At 55.4% G+C, this 20,443-nt stretch overlaps 1 protein-coding gene across 3 annotated transcripts in view; it reads left to right on the forward strand.

Moving 5' to 3' along the window:
• Positions 1–209: 209 nt before the first annotated feature.
• Positions 210–20,443, forward strand: part of KCNN3 (potassium calcium-activated channel subfamily N member 3) — a 147,336-nt gene continuing 127,102 nt past the window's right edge. Inside the window, exon 1 of one of the 3 annotated variants that reach the window (XM_037016765.2) lies at positions 210–1,550. In XM_037016765.2, the coding sequence (XP_036872660.1) occupies positions 657–1,550 (894 nt within the window). In that variant the 5' untranslated portion in view covers positions 210–656. Of the gene's footprint in view, positions 1,551–1,994; positions 2,579–20,443 lie in introns of those variants that run through there. The other 2 variants (XM_017676515.3, XM_073221184.1) reach the window with 2 other exon arrangements.

Consider the following 20,443-nt stretch of genomic DNA (forward strand, 5'->3'; position numbering starts at 1 on the left):
CTACCCTCCTTAGGAGGCCCTCTGCTCCTCCTCCCCACCGCCCCCGTCCGTGTACATCTTTCATGGCCGTGGGCTCGCGGGTTTCTGCCATACCTGTCAGAGGAAAGAGGGCAGCAGCTCAGCTCCGCGCACGCAAGCGGAAACTACAGTTCCCAGCCCTCGCCGCGCCGCCGCTGGGCCCAGAGCTGAGGGCAGTTGGCTCCTCCTCCTGGGCGGAGCCTAAATGGGGGCGGAGTTAGGAGGTGGTTGGAGAGTTAAGCCAAGCCAATGAGACCAGCTGCTAATAAGTGGGCTTGGCTTACAATATAACAGTGGCAGGAGGAGGCGAGCAAAGCAATTGAGCCAGCGAGGAGTGGAGCTGGACCTGGCCTCGCACGCTCCTAGAGGACCACCTCCTGAGACAGAGTTCTTTTTCCTCCTTCTTCTTGCTCAAGCTCTCTCCTGCCCTCCCTCCCTGCCCAGTGCAATGCATTCTTGAGTGGCAGCGTCTGGACTCCAGGCAGCCCCAGAGAACCGAAGCAAGCCAGCGAGAGGACGGGAGCCAAGACACTCCGGTTGGGGAGCTTGGATGCCTGGCTTTCTTTGAGGACGTCTTTGGAGCGAGGGTGGCTTTGGGGTGGGGGATTGTGCTGCAAGGAATCCAGCCAGGTCCCAAGATGGACACTTCTGGGCACTTCCATGACTCCGGGGTGGGAGACCTGGATGAAGACCCCAAGTGCCCCTGTCCATCCTCCGGAGACGAGCAGCAGCAGCCGCCACCGCCGCCGTCAGCGCCACCAGCGGTGCCCCAGCAGCCCCCGGGACCCCTGTCGCAGCCTCAGCCTCCGCAGCCTCAGCCTCAGCAGCCGCCGCCGCCGCCGCCGCATCCCCTGTCTCAGCTCACCCAACTCCAGAGTCAGCCCGTCCACCCCGGCCTGCTCCACTCCTCTCCCACTGCTTTCAGGGGCCCCCCTTCGGCCAACTCCACAGCCATCCTCCACCCTTCCTCCAGGCAAGGCAGCCAGCTCAATCTCAATGACCACTTGCTTGGCCACTCTCCAAGCTCCACAGCCACAAGTGGGCCTGGTGGAGGCGGCCGGCACCGGCAGGCCAGCCCCTTGGTGCACCGGCGGGATAGCAACCCCTTCACGGAGATCGCCATGAGCTCCTGCAAGTACAGCGGTGGAGTCATGAAGCCCCTCAGCCGCCTGAGCGCCTCCCGGAGGAACCTGATCGAGGCTGAGCCTGAGGGCCAACCCCTCCAGCTCTTCAGCCCCGGCAACCCCCCGGAGATCGTCATCTCCTCCCGGGAGGACAACCATGCCCACCAGACCCTGCTCCGTCACCCCAACGCCACCCACAACCACCAGCACGCCGGCACCACTGCCAGCAGCACCACCTTCCCCAAAGCCAACAAGCGGAAAAACCAAAACATTGGCTATAAGCTGGGACACAGGAGGGCCCTGTTTGAAAAGAGAAAGCGCCTGAGCGACTATGCTCTGATTTTTGGGATGTTTGGAATTGTTGTTATGGTGATAGAGACCGAGCTCTCTTGGGGTTTGTACTCAAAGGTAGGGGCTGTGGTTTCTCTTTATACCTTGAACAAAAGGCTTATGTAGGTAGCAAGAGAGCGAGAGAGAGAGATTGGGGGAGAGAGGTGCTGGTGGTGGGAGAGGCGTTTGCTCAATTACATTGAACACTCCAACTTCCCATGGTTTTCCTTCTTAATCCCGGGAGAATTCATTCCTCGCCTTCTTGTGGGTGGGGGGGGGGGGACATCCCCAAACACTGTGTCTCATTTGCAGACTCTGGGTTAGGGAGGACGATAGAATCCCTTCTGAGAATCATTTTTCCTCCTGGCTCACTCGTACAAAAGCATAACCCAGCAGCTTAACGCACCAATTAATTACATTCTGCCTCGGTGCTTGCCAGTTCCTGTGACTTCCCCCCTCTCCTCCCCTCCAGGCTCCACTCCATTTTCCCGAGGATAAAAAAGAAATAAATGTCTGGGTGGGGGGCGGGGAGGGGAGTCCATGCCAGTCCCTTCTCTCTCTGTCCTCTCGTCTCTTCCCAAGTTTCTATTTCCCTCCTCCTGAGAGACTTAGGGCGAAATAGAAAAGCACCCATGCCCTGAGTCGCCTAAAAATACAGGCGGAGGAAATCATCGGTCCTTTCCCTCGGGAAAGAGGACTCAGAATAAACCTGCTGCTGCCTCGTAAACATCCCCTGATAAAAATGGCTACAGGTGTTCCCCAGGCAGAGCAGATGGGCGCCGCCTTGGCATCGGCCCGGGGTGGCGGTGGGGGGAGCGCCTCTCCTTGGGCTGGGATGACGGGGCTTCCCAGGAGGTCCCCAAGAGCCGGCGCCCCCGGCTCAGCCCTGGTTCTCCCCTCCCACCCCAACAGCTTCTGGGAATAAATAAGGATGAGTGTGTGCGCGAGCGGGTGAGTGCGCGTCCCGTGGAGATGGGCGGGCACCGGCTTTGGCGAGGTCCCTGGTCCCACTTCTCCGGCCCCTCAGGCCAGCCCCAAGGAGGAGAGGTTCTCCTCCCCGAAGGGCTCGGAGCTCCCGTCCTCCAAGAGAGTGGGGACTGAGGAAGGTGGGTTCTGTGGGTGCTCTGCCTGCTGGGAGCTCTCCTGCCGCGGGCTGGAAGGCTTGGAGACCCTGGAGTTCTTGGACAAGTGGATTTCCCCCCACTCTACCTCACCCCCAATTTGTTGGTGTGTGTGTGTGTGTGTGTGTGTGTGTGTGTGTGTGTGTGTGTGTGTGTGTGTGCGCGCGCTTGCTTGCTTGCTTGCTTGCTTGCTTGTTGCTTGGATTTTTCTACTTATTTGTAATTTGGGGCAGGGGGTGGCTGGGCTGGCCGGCGGGTAGCTGGGAGGGGTTCAGCTGTTGGCGGTTTCAAATAGAGCTTGTTTCAGGCTGGGCACAGCTGCTGCGAGACTGTTACATTCCTTGTTGAAATCCAGCCGCAAAAACCTAGGAGGTGCTGATCGGATTTCCCCCTTCCCCAGCCTCTTGCTCTACCAGGGGATGGGCAGGCTTGCCTGCTCTGGCCGCGGGCGGGGCAGACCTGTCAGATGACCTCAAGAGGCGGAATCAGGACTTCCAGGCGGAGGGTTTCCCCGGGACCTGGCTTCTCCGAGGGGGCTGCCTCAGCTGACGGCAGCTCCTGGAAGCTGCGTCCGTCCAAATAGCAAGGATCTGAGCCCCTCAGTGAGCAGGAGTAAGCGGGGTTTCCCCTGGAATCGCAGCTCACTGAGTCATTCCCTGTAATGAGCCTCGGAGTCTGCGGGTCCTTGTGCTCGCTGCCTTCTCAGAACTGCCTCTCCTGCTGGGCGCCCCCGAGAGGGGCCACCACCCTCCGCAGGCCCAGCAGCCTCCCTGCTCACGGCCCTGGCTCCCTCCAGTCACCCCCTGGGAATCAGGAGGCCTTACTGGGGGAAACTGAAGAGGGCCTAAGTTCTGTGAGGGGGGGGTGCAAGAGGAAGGGTCAAGACCAGCACCCCCTCTTTTGGTGACCCCTGTGGTCAGAGCTCTTCAGGGAATGGCTCTTCCTTGGGACAGTTCCCAGCATGAGATTGGTGTGTGCACACTTGTCTTAATGCAATGGAAAGGTTGATGCTGGGCAGGGAGGGACTTGGAGCAGGTGCCCCTCTGATGGAGTATTCAGGCAAAGGGGGCTTTCCTGGAGCTGGAGAGAGCAGACCTGGGTGTGATGAAGGGTGAGGTGACCCAAGGGGGGCCGGGCTTCACCCGTTTCTAAATTGCTGACCCCTGGCTGATGGCAGCACGGAGGGGGCAACAACTGGGAAGGTCCCGCTTGCTTCAGCTGGTGAGATGGCCACTTCCTGCGCACCTGGGGCTGGTATTGGTGTGATAGGTGGGGCTCACTTTAACCTGCTCACCTGATCACCAAGGCTTCCACCAGTCATCCATGCCCTGACTCCTGGAAGAGCGTTTTCTGGGTGGCTTCTATGTCAGGCCCTGTGGACCCAGGAGGGGCTAACGCAGCCACACTTCTCCTCCCCTGGAGGCAAATACGATTGTTTTCAAGAATCAGACCTAAGTCTGAATCCCAGCTCTGCCATTTGCAGTTGTGTGATCTTGGACAAACCGTGTAGCTTCTGCGAGCCTGTCTCCCAGCTGTCAGGTGGGAGAGTGAAGTACAGCAGTGTAAGGCTCTCACACAGGGCCTGCTCGATGAGCGGGACCTCCTGTGATTGGTGTTGGTGATGATGAGAGAAAAAGAGATGCCTTTTCCCTCTGTATCTAACTCTGGCTCTGGAATTAGCTGGGGCCTTAGCAGATTGGGAACCAAGACTGGACATGCAGTAAGAAGTTGTCTTGGAGGGAGAAGTTCTGAGAAGGGACTGGGAACCTGGAAACCACCTCTGCGCATGGGTCTGTTGTAGGGGAGGTGAACACCTGTTCCCAGCCTCATGGAGAAAATGGGCTCTATTGTGACAAGAGGCTTTGGGTTAGAATGAAGGATCACACACAAGCTGGGAGAGCTCAGAGGTGTTCAGCCGACACTGGGTGGGATGGGTGACAGTCTCTTTTGCTGGAGAACTTAGTGTGTCTTGTTGGCTTTGCTGACCAGTCTGGGGCAGGAGATGGACGGGGTGACCTCAGCACCCCAGTCAGACTGAGTAATTCTGCACCTATGGTGGCAGTTCTCACTCAAAGGCCCTTGGGAGAGGGATACACATTTTTCCCCTCAAGGGACTGAAGACTCTTAGCCTTGCGCTGAGCTGCTGCTTTCTCAAGTTCTCTGCTTCTTGCCAGGGGGCTGTGGCCTTCCTGGTTGCCTGTCTTTGGCTAATACCTGTTACTCGGGGACGCATTCCCATGCAGGCCTGGCTCTCTGGGAAGGAACAAGGCCTGCCCCTGCACATATTCAAAGTTAATGTAACAGGGAGCCTGCGTGAGGAGGTAGGAAACGAGGACAGAACAGTCCTTGGCCCCCTTCTCACAAGCTGCAGAGGATGACAGTGAAGGAACACACACTGAAGTGGGGCACCGTTTACAGGAGGGCCAGTTCCTGATCACGGCCGGGCCATGAGGACACACAGCAGGGAGCCTGCCAGGGATGGCCCTGAGAGCCTCCTCATGGTACCGGGCTACCCCCAAACCGGCGGTTTTTGGAATAGGTGGATTTACCCTCCAGGGCTTAGACACATGACCGGGCCGGGTCTTGGCGATCCTGCTGAGAAATCGTAGTGACACTGTCTGCCCCGTTAGCATGAGTCAGGACAAAGACAGTGAAGATTTGGGGAGTTCTTGGCATTCTTTACTTTCCCCCAGAGCTGGCCTGAGGGGGCTATTCCCAGGCACTCACCCTGGCTGCCTGTCAGCCCTTTTGCAGACTAGCCCTCCACGAGTAGGGAGGGCAGGGGTTCAGAGCTGGGACAGGTGGTCCTAAAGTGCTTTAAACTCCCTGCTGTGCTCCCTCCACTGGGGTGAGGGAGAGCTGGGACCGGGCAAAGCCCTCTCCTCCCCAGCTGTGGGACCCCACCCGCCACCCTGCTGCCCTTCTGGTGGCTGAGCCAGTGCCTCTGCCAGCTGGCAGGTCACTAGCGGGCCTTGTTTCCCAGGGACCTCAGGCATAGGGCTGTAGGGCCATCTCGGGGGCTGCAGCAGAGGCTCTCCGTTTCTACCATTTTTGCACGACCTCAAACCACTTCCCCACCCCCGGGCTCACAGTCCCTGTGGGTTTCACCTCCCAGATGAGCAATCCTCCACCCCCTGGTGTCCCATTCACTCTCACCCCACCAACTTCCTGCCCCTTTGCTCTTCCTGCTACCACGGCCTGGCCTTGTTGCAGGGGGCCACCCAGGCCACAAGCAGAGAAGTCAGTATGACGGGGCTGCCCCCTCCATTCCCACGTGTGGTGTCTTTTCTCATACTTCCTTCTTAGACCACCTTGTGGGATGCAACTTTGAAAAGGGCAGGCGTCTCTGCATGCCCAGAGGAACTCAGGCCCTGGCTATTTACTCTTCAAAGAAAATGGGGTCCCTTAGGGCTAACTTGTGTCTCTGCTGGCCTCACAGAGGGCAGTGAATCCACTCCCGGCCTCTAGCTTGAATGCCTGAGTAGGGTCACCTGTCCAGGCTCTTGAATCCTCTGCCCTCCCTGGTCATGGAGGTCTTGGCTGCAGAAGGGCAGAGTGGCAGCCGGGGCTTAGCTGGGTGACTGGCCTGCACCTCCTGCCAGACCTGGGGCCCTTGGAGTAAGTGGGTGGCTGTCCTGATGTTTGGGAGGAGATGGCTCCGTGCATTGTGTCTGCGGCTTCAGGCATGTTGGGAAAGTAGAAATGGGGCAGACCCCTTTCCATGGACCCTGTCTGTGGGATCACCTGCAGGACAGGGCTGTAGAAGGGGGGAGACTCTTTATAAGCACTTGGGTACAGTTAGGAGCCTGAGAGCTGGCAGCCAAGTGCCCCAAGCAGTTAAATCGCCACAGGTCACACCGAATGTCTAGGCCCAGGGAGGGCAAGAGTGACTCTGGGAGTGTGAAAATGAGGTCCTTCTCCCACCCAGGGTGGGGCCACTTTATTTATAACCTTTGTGGACCGTCTGCAAGTGAGTCAACCGTTTGTTGGGGACACAGAGGGGACAGCTAACTTTTATATACGCTTCTCCTTAGCGTGTCATCACACTATTTATAACTGTCCTGGGGGAAAGACTTCATAATACATCCGGATTCCCTTCCTCATGGGCGGTTCTGCTCGCTGCTTGGGCACCAGCAGCATCTCTGGGGCATTTATCTGCTGCACAGGCTAATTAGAAAGCTGCTGGATCCTGGCCTTGTATTTCCCTTACTGAGCTTCAGGAAGGGGGCTTGTGAGGCCGTGGTCCAAAGGCCTGCTTTAAAAAATATGAGGTGAAGAAAACAAATGAAAAGACACTCGAGTGACCTCTGTAGGGAAGCTGAGGCCTGGATGGCCGTGTAAAATCAGAACAGGGAGCTCTGGTTTTGTGGTAGTTATTTGTAAAGCACGTTTGGGGGAGAAAATGAGTGCGAATGAAAGAGAGAGTGGGAAGGGGCCTGTGAGGGGGCGGCTGTGGATTGATGAAATGCTGCTTCACTCTGCTCCGAGGCAGGCAGACCAGCTCGTTCATTCGTAGCTGTTTTTCTTCTCTTTCTTTCAAAACCCCAAAGAGGGAGAGAGACAGAAGAAAGCCACCTATTTCTCTTTAAATAATGAGGGTGGGGAATTCTAAGACCATGCTGTTCTCTGGAGCTGTGGGGAGGAAAATTCTAGTGCCTTTCTTTCTGGTGAGGAAAGTCCGGAGGAGGCTAATGGGTTTTCAGGTGCCCCCTCCCTCCTTCTGTCGTTCCACCTCCAGGAGCTCAGCTTGGATCCCGGAGGAAGTAGGGGAGAAGGGGTTGGGAGCAGGGGCGACGCGGGCCTGGCACCACATGGCCCTTGAATGCTGCGGGTGATAGGAGAAGGGACAGCACGGGCCGTTTGTGCAGCACCATACTATGTTTACATTCGAGAGTCTTGAAAGGAGGTGGTGGTCAGGTCCCCCCTTTGTAGATGATGTCACTTAGCTGATTCTGCTAGTGGGGGGGCGGTGCTGGGATAAGAAACCAGCCCCACTGATTCTCAGGTTTAGGCCTTATCCCTTGCCTGCTGCTGCTGGATAAACTGCTTATCATTCTTAAAAGACAAGTCAAGGTTTGTGGGCCAGACACTCATGATGCAAAATGTTGGGACGGGAGGAACTTTACCAAGAGATAGGCAGGAAGGGGCTTGATGGAGGGTGGGAGGTACCAGGGCAGGTACCAAGAGGAGACCGAGTCCTGGGGGAACCCAGGGGCAGCCTGGGTCCAGAGGGAGATGGTGGACAGACCCACAGTCTGTCCTGGGGATGCCCCCCTACCTGCAGGTCTACTGCCCTGGGGCAAGGCTGGCAAAGCTGAGAGGGAGTACGTATCAAGGTTACAGAGATAAGAGTCCACCCGGCAAAGGCCTGGGCTGGTGCAGGTTCCTGTCACAGCCCTGCAGCATGCCCCCCTTCCACCCTGCATAGCCAGCAGGCCCCAACCTGGTGGAACTCTTCCTGCACACGGCCCTCTGACCTCTTGCCCCTCTCTCGCTGTCCCTGGAGCCCACCTGCCTCTTTTCCAGCACTGGCTACAGGGCTACTTCTTGGGGGTGGTCCGCTTGGGCTCATCATTTATTCTCCCAGACATTTTCCTGCTTGTTGTTCCTCATGATCCCCTGGGAGTCAGTATGGTCAGCAGTAGTTCACAGATGAGTACACTGAGCTGCAGAGCGGGTGAGTGGCTTCCTTCAGGTGCCCATCTCAGGAGAGATGGTTCTAGAACAAGAGCTTGGGTCTCCAGTGCATTGCTTGTCTCCTTGCTCCAAACCCCACTACAAACCTCTGCTGGGGATTTCAGCGGGGGAACCTCCCAGGGCTTCTGCATTCCCTGGTTCTAGAATCATCTTCATCCTTGAGTCTGAGTTTCCTACCTCCCTGGTGAGGGGCTTTGTTTAGCTCAGTCAGTGGCAGTTAGTGTTAAAGGCTCCGAGAAGGTTTTTCCACCTCTTGCATCTGACTTGCGAGATCTTTATCAAGTCCTTTCACCTCTTTGAGCCTGTTTCTCCAGCTTAAGAATGAGGGCTGACCTCTGATGCTGACTCCCTTCCTGCTGCAAGCTTTCTGATTCCTTTGAACATGCATTTGTCACGTTCTGGTGCAAAGACAGCAAGCCCTAGTCCTCAAACTCATGTTCTTGAGGGGTGTCAGGCCTGCACCCAGGCACCACCCATCCAAGCTGGACTGTGGTCTCTGGCGCTGGTGCTGGAGGCACTGAGGCATAGGGCAGTAGTTTTGGGCTGTTGGGGTGGCTTCCTGTAGGAGGTGGGCTGGTCCCGAAGGATGGGACAGGCCAGCATGGGAGGGTCACAGGCAAGGGGCCTTTTTGAGTGTGAGGAAGTTGGGTGCCAGGGCAGAGGGGGCAGTGGGTCAGGCACAGAGCTGGGCAGTTCCTGTCATGTGGTGTATGCAGGGGCAGGAAGGGAGGAAAGAGAAGCCTGGAGAAGTTGCCGGGGCTGGTCTCACCCAGGACGTTCTAAGTGGGAATGAAACACTTGCACTCAGGGTGAGGGCACAGGGATGATTAATATTGATTTGATGTCTGGAATTGCCAGGGGCTCAGAGTTCTGCACCCTCAGGCCCTGAAGACCTGATGCTCTTCTTTTCTCACAGCTGATATTAATTAGCACAGCTGGCCTGGTGTGTGAGATAAGGGCTTGGGCTCTGGGTTCGAATCCAGACTTGGTGGCATATGGCATACCAGGGGTGGGTCCTCAGGGAGTTTCCTGTATTTGAAGCGTGTTTCTTAGACATTCAGAGGGCATCACAGCCCCTGCCTATAGTATAGCACCCAGCCGGAGCCGGGTACACACTGAGCCTCGATGTCTGCCAGCTGTTGTTTTTGTGAGAGCCCTACTTAGAAAATGCTCCTGTTAACCCACAGCTACCCAGAGGCCTGTGGCGGGGCGAGAGCACCCAGGTCACACCCCTACCCAGGTGGCTGTAGAAAGGGGTGCTGGAAAAGGTGAGCGCACTTAGAATGTGCCCCCTTTCTCATAAAATCAAATGGCCTCACCTCGGGTGACCAGCTGCCCAGTCGTGTTTGTGGTGAGTCCCTGTGGGCGCATCTGCCCAAGTGAGAGAGAAGCAGGGTGTTCCCTGGAAGAGTTGCTGGGCTTCTGGAGCCTTCTTACCTCATGGGATCCTCATGTAGTTATTCTACACTCACAGTCAGCAGTCTGTGGCCTGGAACAGCTCACTGGGTGTGGACATGCAAATCCAACAGGTGGAGGGAGAGCAAAAATAAGCCCATGGAGTCAGGCCAGGGGCTGAGAGGCTGGGCGGAAGGTCAGGGGGACACATGATGACCCGGCAAAAAGAGGCTGTAAGCGAGGGATGCCAGGGAGAGGGCCAACAGGAGGCCGTCCTGGGCTGGAACCAGGGAGCAGAAGAAAGGCTAGCCCTTCCCCCATGTGTCTTCAGGAGAACACAGTCTTCCTTCAAGACTTGTGACAGGGCACCTGCTTGGATTCAAAAGGTTGTGGGGCTGGTGAATCAAGGTTCTTTCTACCCTTTCTGCTGTGGCAGGTGGTCACTCTCCCGTCCAGGTGCCAAGGGGCATGAAGAGCAGCTTGGGAGGGGAGGGACGTGCCAGGCTTGCCCTGCATGGAGGCCATTTTTTTTCACAGGGGCTGGTTGCAAGGTAACTAGTGTTGTATTCTGAGCAGACCTGTGGTGACACTAAATGAACAACATGCAAATGATGTGTGAAATAATATGCAAATTGGCATCTGTTATTTTTGAGTCAGCTTGTTGGGCATTTTTCTTAAGGGACAGGCACCGCACTCAATGTCAATGAACAGGAAAGCTGTCTTAGAGGACACTCTCACTGAGGCTGAGGCCTACTCTGTAGAGCTTATGGGTACCAGGCATGCCAGCTGGCATCTACAGGAGCCATTGTCTAATGTTTAGCTTGAGCTAATAGATGAAGTCCGTAAAGGTGGATGCCTTGACCAGGGCCACCTGGCAGTAGGGAGGAAGAGGCAGGTGACCTGCTGGCCAAACTGACAGAGGCCCTTTGGGGATGGGGGAGAGACCGTGCTGGGGGGTAATTCTGGCCCATCCCTTTGCTGCCAGGTGACTATAAGGCCAGTGACTCAAATGCTCTGAACCTCGGTTTCCCCATTTGTAAATGGAGATAGCGGCATTCACCAGCTTGGTGAGAATTACATGTGATAATAGTTGAGTAAGTGGCCAGCCCGGTGGTTGGCACATCCCGGGCTGCCAACAAATGGCAGATCTTTCTAGCGTCTGTGCCTGAGCTGGCACCTGCCTGCATCCTTGCAAGGTTCCACTAGCAGGAATTTTTGCAAAGCCTTTTCTCCCTTTTAAGACATCCGATTTTAACAAATTGGGGCTTAGCCATTTTCTCTCTTTTCTGGATGCCACTGGGTAGGATGTTTGTTGGTTTGCTTAGCCAGATGCTGATTAGCTCCCACAGGTGGGGATGCCTGGGGCCATGGATGTAGGTGATGTTACCTTCCTCCAAGGTGAGGGCTTGGGGTGGGCATGTTACTCTGGGTCAGGCTACCTCCTTTGGAGGGTCTCCAAGCTGAATGGCATTGGTAGGATGGCCTAGGGAAGCCAGGAGCCAGCTGGTCTCCCTCTTGTCATCCTCATCCCCCTCTTTATAAAACCTCAAAGCCCAGAGAAGTTATGTCACTTGTCCAAGGCTGCTCAGCATTGTAAGTGGCAAGGGTGCAAGTGGAATCCAGGAATTCTGGCAGCCCCACGGTAGCTTCCAGGAGTGCAAGGATCTGTGCCCTCAAGGACTTGATACCAGCGACAGGTGTTTCTCCTCAACAAAATGTATTGCTCTCTGCCAACTCTTCCTAAAATTGCTCAGGCTTTCCACACAGACCTGGGTTTAGATCCTGGACATGCACTATTTAGCTGTGTGGCCTTGCACAGCGGCTTCTTTACTTGGAAGGGTGTGATTATAATTCTTTTTGCTGAGGGCAGAGGTGGAGGATTCAGTATGACACAGACCTAGCCCCAGGGGGCTCTCTGGGCTATGCTCGTCCGAGGCAGGCTTCACCATGGTTGTTTCTTCTGAGAGCTCAGCGGTCATGGGATCATACGGGGTCCCTCGGAGCCCTGTGCATGGCTCCCTGCCCCTCCTGCTCCAGGCTGGACCTGGCGTTTGGCTGTGCCAAGATACTCTCCCCTGCTCTGGTGGGGGGAGTAATGGTGCTGAACCGGTGGAAGGACATTTGGCACCAGACATTAGACTGGGTCCATGCTGTGTGCCAGCGATGGGAAGATCCCTCAAGAGTGAAATGAAATTGATGCAGGTCGCGAGCAGGCCCAGGGTGGAGGGGTCTCCTCTCGGGTGGATGGGATCATATGTAACGCTTCGGTCCTCAGCCGCGTGTGAGAAGGCGCTGCTCTCGTAAGATGGAAACTTCTTTCCCCTTCCGTAAAAATGACTCCAAAGCAACTCTGAATTTTATTCAGGAGTGAAAAGAAGGACAGATGGGGGAGGAGAAGAAAGTGAACATTTTTTAAAGGCCTTCTATATGCTGTCATCCACCTCATCTCACTTAATCCTCTCAGCAACCCCCGTTCTACAGATGACTGACCTGAGGCTCCGGGGCCTTAAGTGACTTGTGCAGGGTCTCACAGCCAGGAATTGGAGAGGGCATTTGAGCCCAGGAGAGCCCCCAAACTCCTGCTCTGTGTGGCAGGTGTGCTTTTGCAGACTGCCTCCTGGCCTGGGCTCTTCACACCAAAAAGCTGTTCTTGCTTTAGAAGCTCTCCACCCCTGCCCACCTCCCACCCCCCACCCCTTGTCTGTGCTGCCCTCACTGCCAGGCCAGCCGCACCCAGAGCATCAGTGGGTGACATGAGCTGTGCAGGAAGGGGTGGAGGGAGGCCGGGAGGGGAGGCCGTCAGTGTAGACACAGAGGTCTGTTGAACCTCCAGGAGCCCTGACAGGGCAGGCTGGGCCCTGAGGCTGATGGTGGTCTCCCATGGGCTCTGGAGGGCCCCGCGGAGTAGTCAGTAGCACATGTGCGGCTGTTCTTGTCCCAGCGCTGTGGCTTCTTGGCTGGGCACGCTCAGTGAGAGAACTGACTTCTATGAGCCTCAGTCTGCAGATCTGTGAACAGGGGTGATGACGATTTTGCCTCGGTGAGGTGTGTGTCCTGAAGAGCAAATGAGACTAGGCACAGTGCCGGGCTCATGGGAAAGGGCTTGGAAAGTGCCTGCCCTTATTGTCGTTAGTTTTCTCCTCATATAACTCTGAAAACTCCAAACACAGATTTATCCGTCCTACACGCCCCTCTCCTGGATCCTCTGTTTGCTGGCCTGGCCGGCAGGCGTACCCCTCAGTCCCCACATGCTGCGCCCACACCCGCCCTGGTTTCCTGCAAACTGCAACTGCTTTCTGCCCTCTCCTTTGTTGATCCTGCTCCATGTCTATCGCAGGAGCCCCCCTCCTCCCGCCCTGCCCCAGTTCCCTTCTGCTCCCCAAGCCCTTGGTCTCTAGTTGATAGTTACCCCTGAGGGCTGACAGCTGCCAGGGGTGCCTGTTGGCCCTGGGGGTTCCATCCTGAACAGGATAAGGAGCTCACAGGCTGGTTGGGGGACACAGGGAACAGGTAATGACAGGTATGATGAGAGTTTTATAGGAGATGAAACCATGGGTATGTGGCCTGGATTTGGTGGGCAAACCTGAGGTTGGGTCCCCTGCTCCTTCTGTCTGTTTCCCACCCTCTATTTCCCCGCAGGCCATAAACTTCATCTCCCCGTTACCTCTTCTGTCTTCCCTCTTGTCTGTCTCCCAGCCGCCCCCTGCTTCTTACTCTAGGCAGCAGAGCCGGGTGTCACGGCAGGCTGTAACTGTACCCAGCCATGGGCTTGAATCCCGACTCTGCATCACTTACTGCCTGTGTGGCTTTGGGTGAGTTGCTTCAGTGCTTTGATTTCATGCCCTTGGGGGTTCACCATACCGCTGGGGCAATCGTGAGGATTAATGAGACACCTCTCCATGTAAAGTGTGTGACGTAGTGTGACTGTGGCATCTGGCCTGTGCTGAGCCCCAGAGGGTCTGTGAAGAGAAAGGCCCTGGACTAGGAGTGGGTCTCTGTGTTTTTGGGTCCCTGTATTGCCATCTGGAAAATGGGGTAAGTGAGGTTGAGATGGTGACAGTCCCTCCCCTGGCGGTCTTAGAGGCAGGTGGTGAGGATCAGGTAGAATCAGGGAGTGCGTGGAAGGAAGCTGGGACACCCCGAGCAGAAGTAGCCTTTGCTGATCAGTGGGTGCATTGTGGTGACCTGGGCTGGGCTGGGAGAGGGTTAGCTTCCCGGCTGGGGAGGGAAAACCTGCGAAGGCATTATGGCTAAGTGGATTTTGTCACTATCAGGAGGCGGCTGGGAGAGAGAGAGACAGGCCTTTCTGGCCAGCCTCCCTCCCTGCAGACCAGCCCTTGGCAGGAGGCCTGGCTGCTCCCGAGCCCTCCTAGCAGCAGGGATTTAATTACTATAATGTAAGTAGCTGTGGCTCGAGGCCTTTTGGCGGAGGGGAAACAGATTTGTCTTCTCACTGGGAGAATAAAAATCGACGGGAAGGAAAGGAAATGTGCCATCCACTACCGTACCCACGCCCGATGAGAACCTTTCCTGGGGGTGGAGAGAGAGGAGTGTGGCAGCGCGGGAAGGAGACGCCGTGTCCAATTCAAGGCCCCTGGGTTCGTGTCCATGCCTTCTGTGGCATGACTCAGCGAAGCGCCTCTGTTTCCCCAGTGATCCTGGTAGCAGATCAGCCTACCATTCCAGCACCTTCTTTGTGCCTGACATTGCCATTGAGAAACTTCCAGCCACGTAGGGAGCCCTGTAGAAAAACAGGTAACTTTGTTCATTCAACAAATAGTTACTGAATGCCTAATGTGTGCCTGGATTGTTGTAGGCATCAGAGTAGGAAAAAAAACCCACAATGAATCAAAGTCCCTGGCTTCTGGAAACATATATTTCAGTAGTAAAACCGACAGTAAATTCTACAAGTTAATTATATATATTATATCGATGGTGATAAATGCTATAAAGAAAATTAAAGCTGGGATGGGAGGCAGCATGTTTGGAGGGAATAGTGGAGATCAAGTGTTCAAGGAAGGCCTTCCCAGGCAGGTGACACTTGATGAAGGATTGTTAGGAGGTGAGGGAGTGAGCACTGTAGGGACGAAAGAAGAGTGTGAGAGCCCTGGGTCAGGATCATACCTGGCACGGTCTGGACATCTATGTCCATAGAAATACAATGCAAGCCACATCTGGAATTTTAAATTGCTCAGTAGCCATATTAAAGAAAGTAAAAAGAGAAATGTGAAATTTATGTTAATAGTTTTTATTTAGCTTAACAGTAAAAATATTACCATTTCAATGTGTAATCAACATAAAAAATGACTGAGGTCATTTACTTTCTGTTTTTCAAATTAAGCCTTTGAAATCTGGTGTGCATCTCACAGCACATCTCAATTGCAATCTCAGTCATTAGTGGAAATACCACATCTGTATTTAGAATTCATGAAATTTACACTTAAAAAAGTAGACCCACACACCCAAGTTGTTGCAAATATATTTAAAAAGTTTATCAATTAATGACTGGAGGGAGTATCAGGTTTTACATGTTAATTACTGCAAATGAAATTTAATAAATGAGATAAAAATTCTGTTGCACTAGCCACATTGCAGTCTCCGTGGACATGTGGCAGTGTCTGCTGTGGGGGACAGTGCAGGTGTCGAGGCAGCGAGAAGCCCTGTGAGGCTGACGTGGTGAGAGCTGAGGAGAATGAGGGGACCGTGGAGGCAGGGTCACGGGTGAGGTCAGAGGGGAGCAGGATGGACTCTGGGGGGGCGTTGTAGACTGTGGTAAGGAGTTCGGCTTTTACCTTGGATGATGGGAGCAGATGTAAGGCTTTGAGTGGAAAAGAGAGAAGATATGACTTGCATTTTAATAGGATCAGTCTGGCTGTGGTGTTGGTAACAGACAAGGGGGTGGGGGCAGAGGAACCCCTTTAGGCCGTGGCACTGTCCAGGTGAGGGGTCATGGTGCTGGTGAGAAGTGGCTGGACCCTTGGACCATCTGGAGGGAAGGCCTTCCTGAGGCATTGGATGTAGGGGCATGGTGGTGGTAGTGGGGGGGTGGCAAGAGATGCAGGAAGTCAGGGATGAGGGTGAGACTTTGGCTCAAGCAAGTGCAAAGATGAGTTTCTATTAACTGGGAAGGAGGAGACTGTGGGAGAAGCAGTTTCGGGGGGACCATGGGAGTTTGGGGCTGGACTTGTCTGAGGTGCGTCGGTTTCAGTATGATGTGGGTAGCACATGCTCCAGAGGCTGTGGGAGGTCAGAGGACAGGTCTGGGGCATGGAAGGCTTCTTGCCTGGGCTTCTGTGCCCTGGCGGGTGACTCCCTTCCCATTCCACAGGACAGATTCTTGGGCAGGGGGCCACGTTTTAAAAACATTCAAGTAAGTTCTCTGTGCCTCCAGCACCATCAGCACTCACTGGAGGTTGCTAGGGTCTTTCTGGGCCAGAGCCACATTTCAAGTTCAAATTTCTCTGCTCCAGGCTGACCTCAGGGCAGTTTGATGAATAAAGAGTCAAAAGCTTCCCCAGCCTGGCTGGGAAGCCTGATTTTATGGAAAGTTATTGAAACAATACAGAACTCTAGAAAAGGGCATTCCTGATTTTCTGCAGGGATATTGGGGTGGCTGGTGGATTAAGGCACATTAGCATGGACGTGGGGGAGCCACTTCCTCAAGGGGGAGGAAGAAAGGATGAGCTCCTCACCGAGTGCCCAGGGCTCTCAGGGACCACGCAGGGAGCTGTCACACCTGTTCCCTTTGTGGCTGGAAGGAAAACTGGGAAAGGGGCCCGGAGGGGCCTGTAATGTCTTCTCCCAACCCTTCTGGTGTCTGAGGCTGGTCCCGGGGCCTGGAGGATGAGGGTCTTGGGACCTGTGGATCAAGGCCTTCTGACCGGGGTCCAGATCTGGACCCTGACCTTATTGGCTGTGGGACGTCAGTGATTTATCTTTGAGTCCGTTTGTCCATCTGCTGAAGGGCGGGGGTGGTTCCTGCCTTGTGGTTTTGTGAGGTGATGTTAATGAGTGACCTTCACCAGGTGACCTGACACTCTGTAAATGCTGCTGCTCGCCTCCTTCCGTGGACGCAAGGTATGCCGGTGGGCAGGCTGGTTCTGCCCCCTGACTGGAGGGAGACAGAGCAGAAAGGACATCTGAACTGGTGTTGGACTGAGGATGCCTGAGGGGTAGCACGAGCAGAAGAGGAAGAAGCACCTGCTGTATGAGAATGGTGGGAGGTCTCGTCCCCTTCCAGGAGACCTAGGATCTCACCCTGTGTCCTGAGATCATCTGTGGTGATTGTGCTCCTGGGGGGCTATTTAGCAATGACTGCCGACACTTTAGGCTGCCCCAGCTCGGGGAGGATGTTGCAGACATCTAGGGGGCAGGGGCCAGGGATGCTGGTTAGCATCCTACAGCATGCCAGACAGTCCCCACAGCAAAGAATTATGTGGCCCCAAAGACCATGGCACTGAGTTTGGGAACCCCTGCTTCAGATGACTCATTCTCAGGGGCTTGTTTTGAAGATAAATGAGAAGAAGGGCGGGATTGCTTTATCAACTTCAGCATGCCATTCTGATCACGCCCCGCCTTTTCTCAGGGGCAGCTCTGTGTCATCAAGGGCTCGGGACCAGGAGTCCCAAGACCTGAGTTCAAGTGCCGACTCAGTGGAGTGTTCCCGCGTCTTTCATCCTTGCAGGTCCCGTGTGTAAATGGGACAGGGGTGTTTCCCCGGTGGGGAGCCCAGGTGAGAGCCTGTTTGGGGAAGATGCTGCATTGGCTGTGATGTGCTGCCAAACTGGAGGTGGTGGGTTGTAGACTTTCTACCCCAGCGCTGAGTGATGACTTTTGGAGGAGGAGAGCGCAGGAACCCTCTCTGCCCCATGAAAGGCCTCACGGTTCTTCTCCCAGGCCTGCTCCATCTTGCTTCTTGTTTTGTGTTTCCTTGGAAAGGTGGAGCTAAAGTCTCCATGGGGAAGTTGGAATTTGCAGGAAAATGCAGGGCTATTATCTCGGTGCCGTGTGAGTGGGAGACAGAGCTGGGTGACTGGCAGATTTCCTGGCAGGGGAAAGACAGCTGAGTGCGCCAGCATGGGCATTACTCGGATCCTTTTGGGGTGAGTGGACCAGGATTTCCCAGGGGCCATCTCAGGGAACAAGCATTTGTTCTGAGCTCAAGACTTAGCCCCAGGGAAAGACAGGACTCACTGTTAGGGAAGGGCCAGCATCGGTGTGTTGAAGCTCCAAGAACATTCTTCTGGGCAGTCTTTAGGTGGTGCCTGTTCTGTGCCAGGCACTGGCCCCAGAACTGCTGGGGGACAGGGAGGGACAATACAAGGCTGAGGGGGCGGTTGGGCTGCCACCAAGCTGCGGCAAGGCGGACGTGACCAGCGCATCACGTTGAGGGACGTCTATGATTTTTCATGTCTGGAGGCCTCTCAGAAGAAGAGGGGGTTGAGCTGGGCTTTGAGGGAAGGTAGGGCTCCAAGAGAAAAGAAAGAGTATTCCAAGCTGGACGGACAGTATGGGCAGAGGCCCAAAGGGGAGAGTGCCAGGCGTTCTCTGAGAAGGACAAAGGAGGTAGATGTTCCTGGAAGTGTTGGAAAGAAAAGACTGAAACGGGACATGGAATCTGCTCTCAGGGGCCTCGCACTCCGGGCTGAGGAGTTTGCACTTTTATCCAAAGGCGTAGGGAGTGATGGAAGGTATTAGAGCGGCACAGCGATGTGGTCAAGCCACAGTGGAGGATGGATTCTAGAAGGAGGAAGCTCCAATCAGGGAGGCTGGTTAGTTAGTGTAATAGTTCTACAGATGGAGAAATAAAGGCTTGAACCAGGCTGGAGGCAAAGGGAGGGAAGGTGTGGGAGCAGGTGGGGGCTTTGGGGAGGCAGGTAATAAGCGGGCCTCACATTTCTCCTGTGTGTGTGTGGGTCATCCAGGTGAGTGCTGTGGCCTGAGCTCCTCACTGCTCTGCTCAAAAACCAGCCCTCTCTTGGAGGCTGGGAGGCTGGGAGCACTCCAGCGGCAAGCTCAGAGAGCAGGTGGCGCAGCGCCTGTGCCTGCCGGCATCAGCCGCCCTGGCTGGGGGGCTTTCCTTCTGGAACCCATAGGGCCGAGCTGGCTTCCTGCCAGACCCAAGGGAGCTGGAATACACCCTCTTCCTGCTCATTTTCAAAGATACGGGAGGAATCGCAGCAGCGTGTGGAGCCAGCTATGCTTGGGCTCGCATCCTAGCCTGGAGCTGACAGGCTGTGTGGGTGGGCGGGCTGCCTGTCTCCCTCAACCTCAGTCTCTGCGTGTGGAAAATGGGGGTAATGATGCATAGCCCATGGGGTGGTTGTGAGAGAGGAGTAAATAAGAAATCATTATAGGGGTAATGTTCTTAGCTCAGTAAACAGCCACCATTTCTAGTTGGCAAGATGTGGTGACAGACCGGCCGAGGTGAGGTGGGAAGACGCAGGACCGCGAAGTTTTTAAGGGAGATGGACTTGGGAAATGGTTGAGAAAGTAAGTTCTTGCTCGATGTGTCAGCTTCGAGGGGCTCGGGGGGTCCCAGGAGGACATCCTGCAGGAATCTGGTGACGCCGGGGCCTTTAACAATGTGGCCCCATAGACGGCCCTTGTAGCTAGCTTGGAGTCAACTTCTTAAAGCCCCAGCCTCCCTGCAGGTGACCGCAGAGTGGCGCTCAGGAGCTGGGTGGGCACAGGCAGCCCCGCCGTGGTGCTCGGGCCTCCCGCCCGGAGGCTGGCCCACCTCTGCCTGGGGCTCTGACTGGGGCCTGGCCCAGCTCAGGCTCCAGAGGAGAAGGAGCCCTGGGTTTGGGATCCAGGATCTGGTAAATGTACTGGCTCTGCCCCTTCCCTATCAGTGTGGCCTGGCAGATGTGTGGGCTCCCTGAGGGGCAGGGTCCTCATCCATAACGTAGGGGTGGTTGTCGGGGATAGTGGCTGGCATGTTGGGGCTCTCAGCTAATGTTTGGGGAATGAATGAAGGGAAGGTCAGGCAGGGAGAGGGGTGGGGAAGGCAGACCCATGGGAGGCTCTGGGCATGGGATGGGCAGTGAAGGGGTCGGGCAGACCCAGGCTCCACTCCTGCCTTAGCCATCTGCCACCATGATGACTGAGCTTTGGTGTCTCCTCATCACCCATGTGTGTGGGTGGTAGTGGTGACGGGAGGTAGGGTTTGGGGTCTGCCGTAGTGCCTACCTCAGTGTGGTGATGGGTCTGGATGGAGACACAGCACCAAGGGCTTATAGAGCACGTGTCTTACATGTATTGGTAAATAGAGTAGGCAGATGGGGCAAAAGTACCCCAAGGGGCAGTTCCCAAATGCTGTTATTGCCCCAGCTGGGGCAGGGGAGCAAGCAGTGTGCTTCTGGAGGCTGGGCTTGCTTTCTGCCCTGGCTGCACACCAGGTGTTCCTTTGACCTCTCCTCTCGAGAAGTGTGACCCTACAGAAATCGGCTGCAGCCACCTAAGGGCAGTGTGTCCTGAGGGGTGGGCCAGGAGTGGTCTGCTCCCCAGGCAGATACATTTTCTATGGCACACCATAGAAAATGTAAAAAAAATAAGTACAACCCATGAGAAGTCACTCTACATTTATTATCACCACGCACCGGCTCTTCTAAATAAGGTCAGTGGTGAGATCCCCGTCCTGCCCGTGGTGTGCCCTGCCTAGCAGTCCTCCAGGAAAGAGCCTGGGGACTGTGAATGCCACGAGGGAAACTCACTAAGCCCTGGCAGAGGAAGCAGAGATAATTTGGAGAGTGAGCC

Source organism: Manis javanica, chromosome 14 (genome assembly GCF_040802235.1).
Source record: "Manis javanica isolate MJ-LG chromosome 14, MJ_LKY, whole genome shotgun sequence".
NCBI classification, from domain to species: domain Eukaryota; kingdom Metazoa; phylum Chordata; class Mammalia; order Pholidota; family Manidae; genus Manis; species Manis javanica.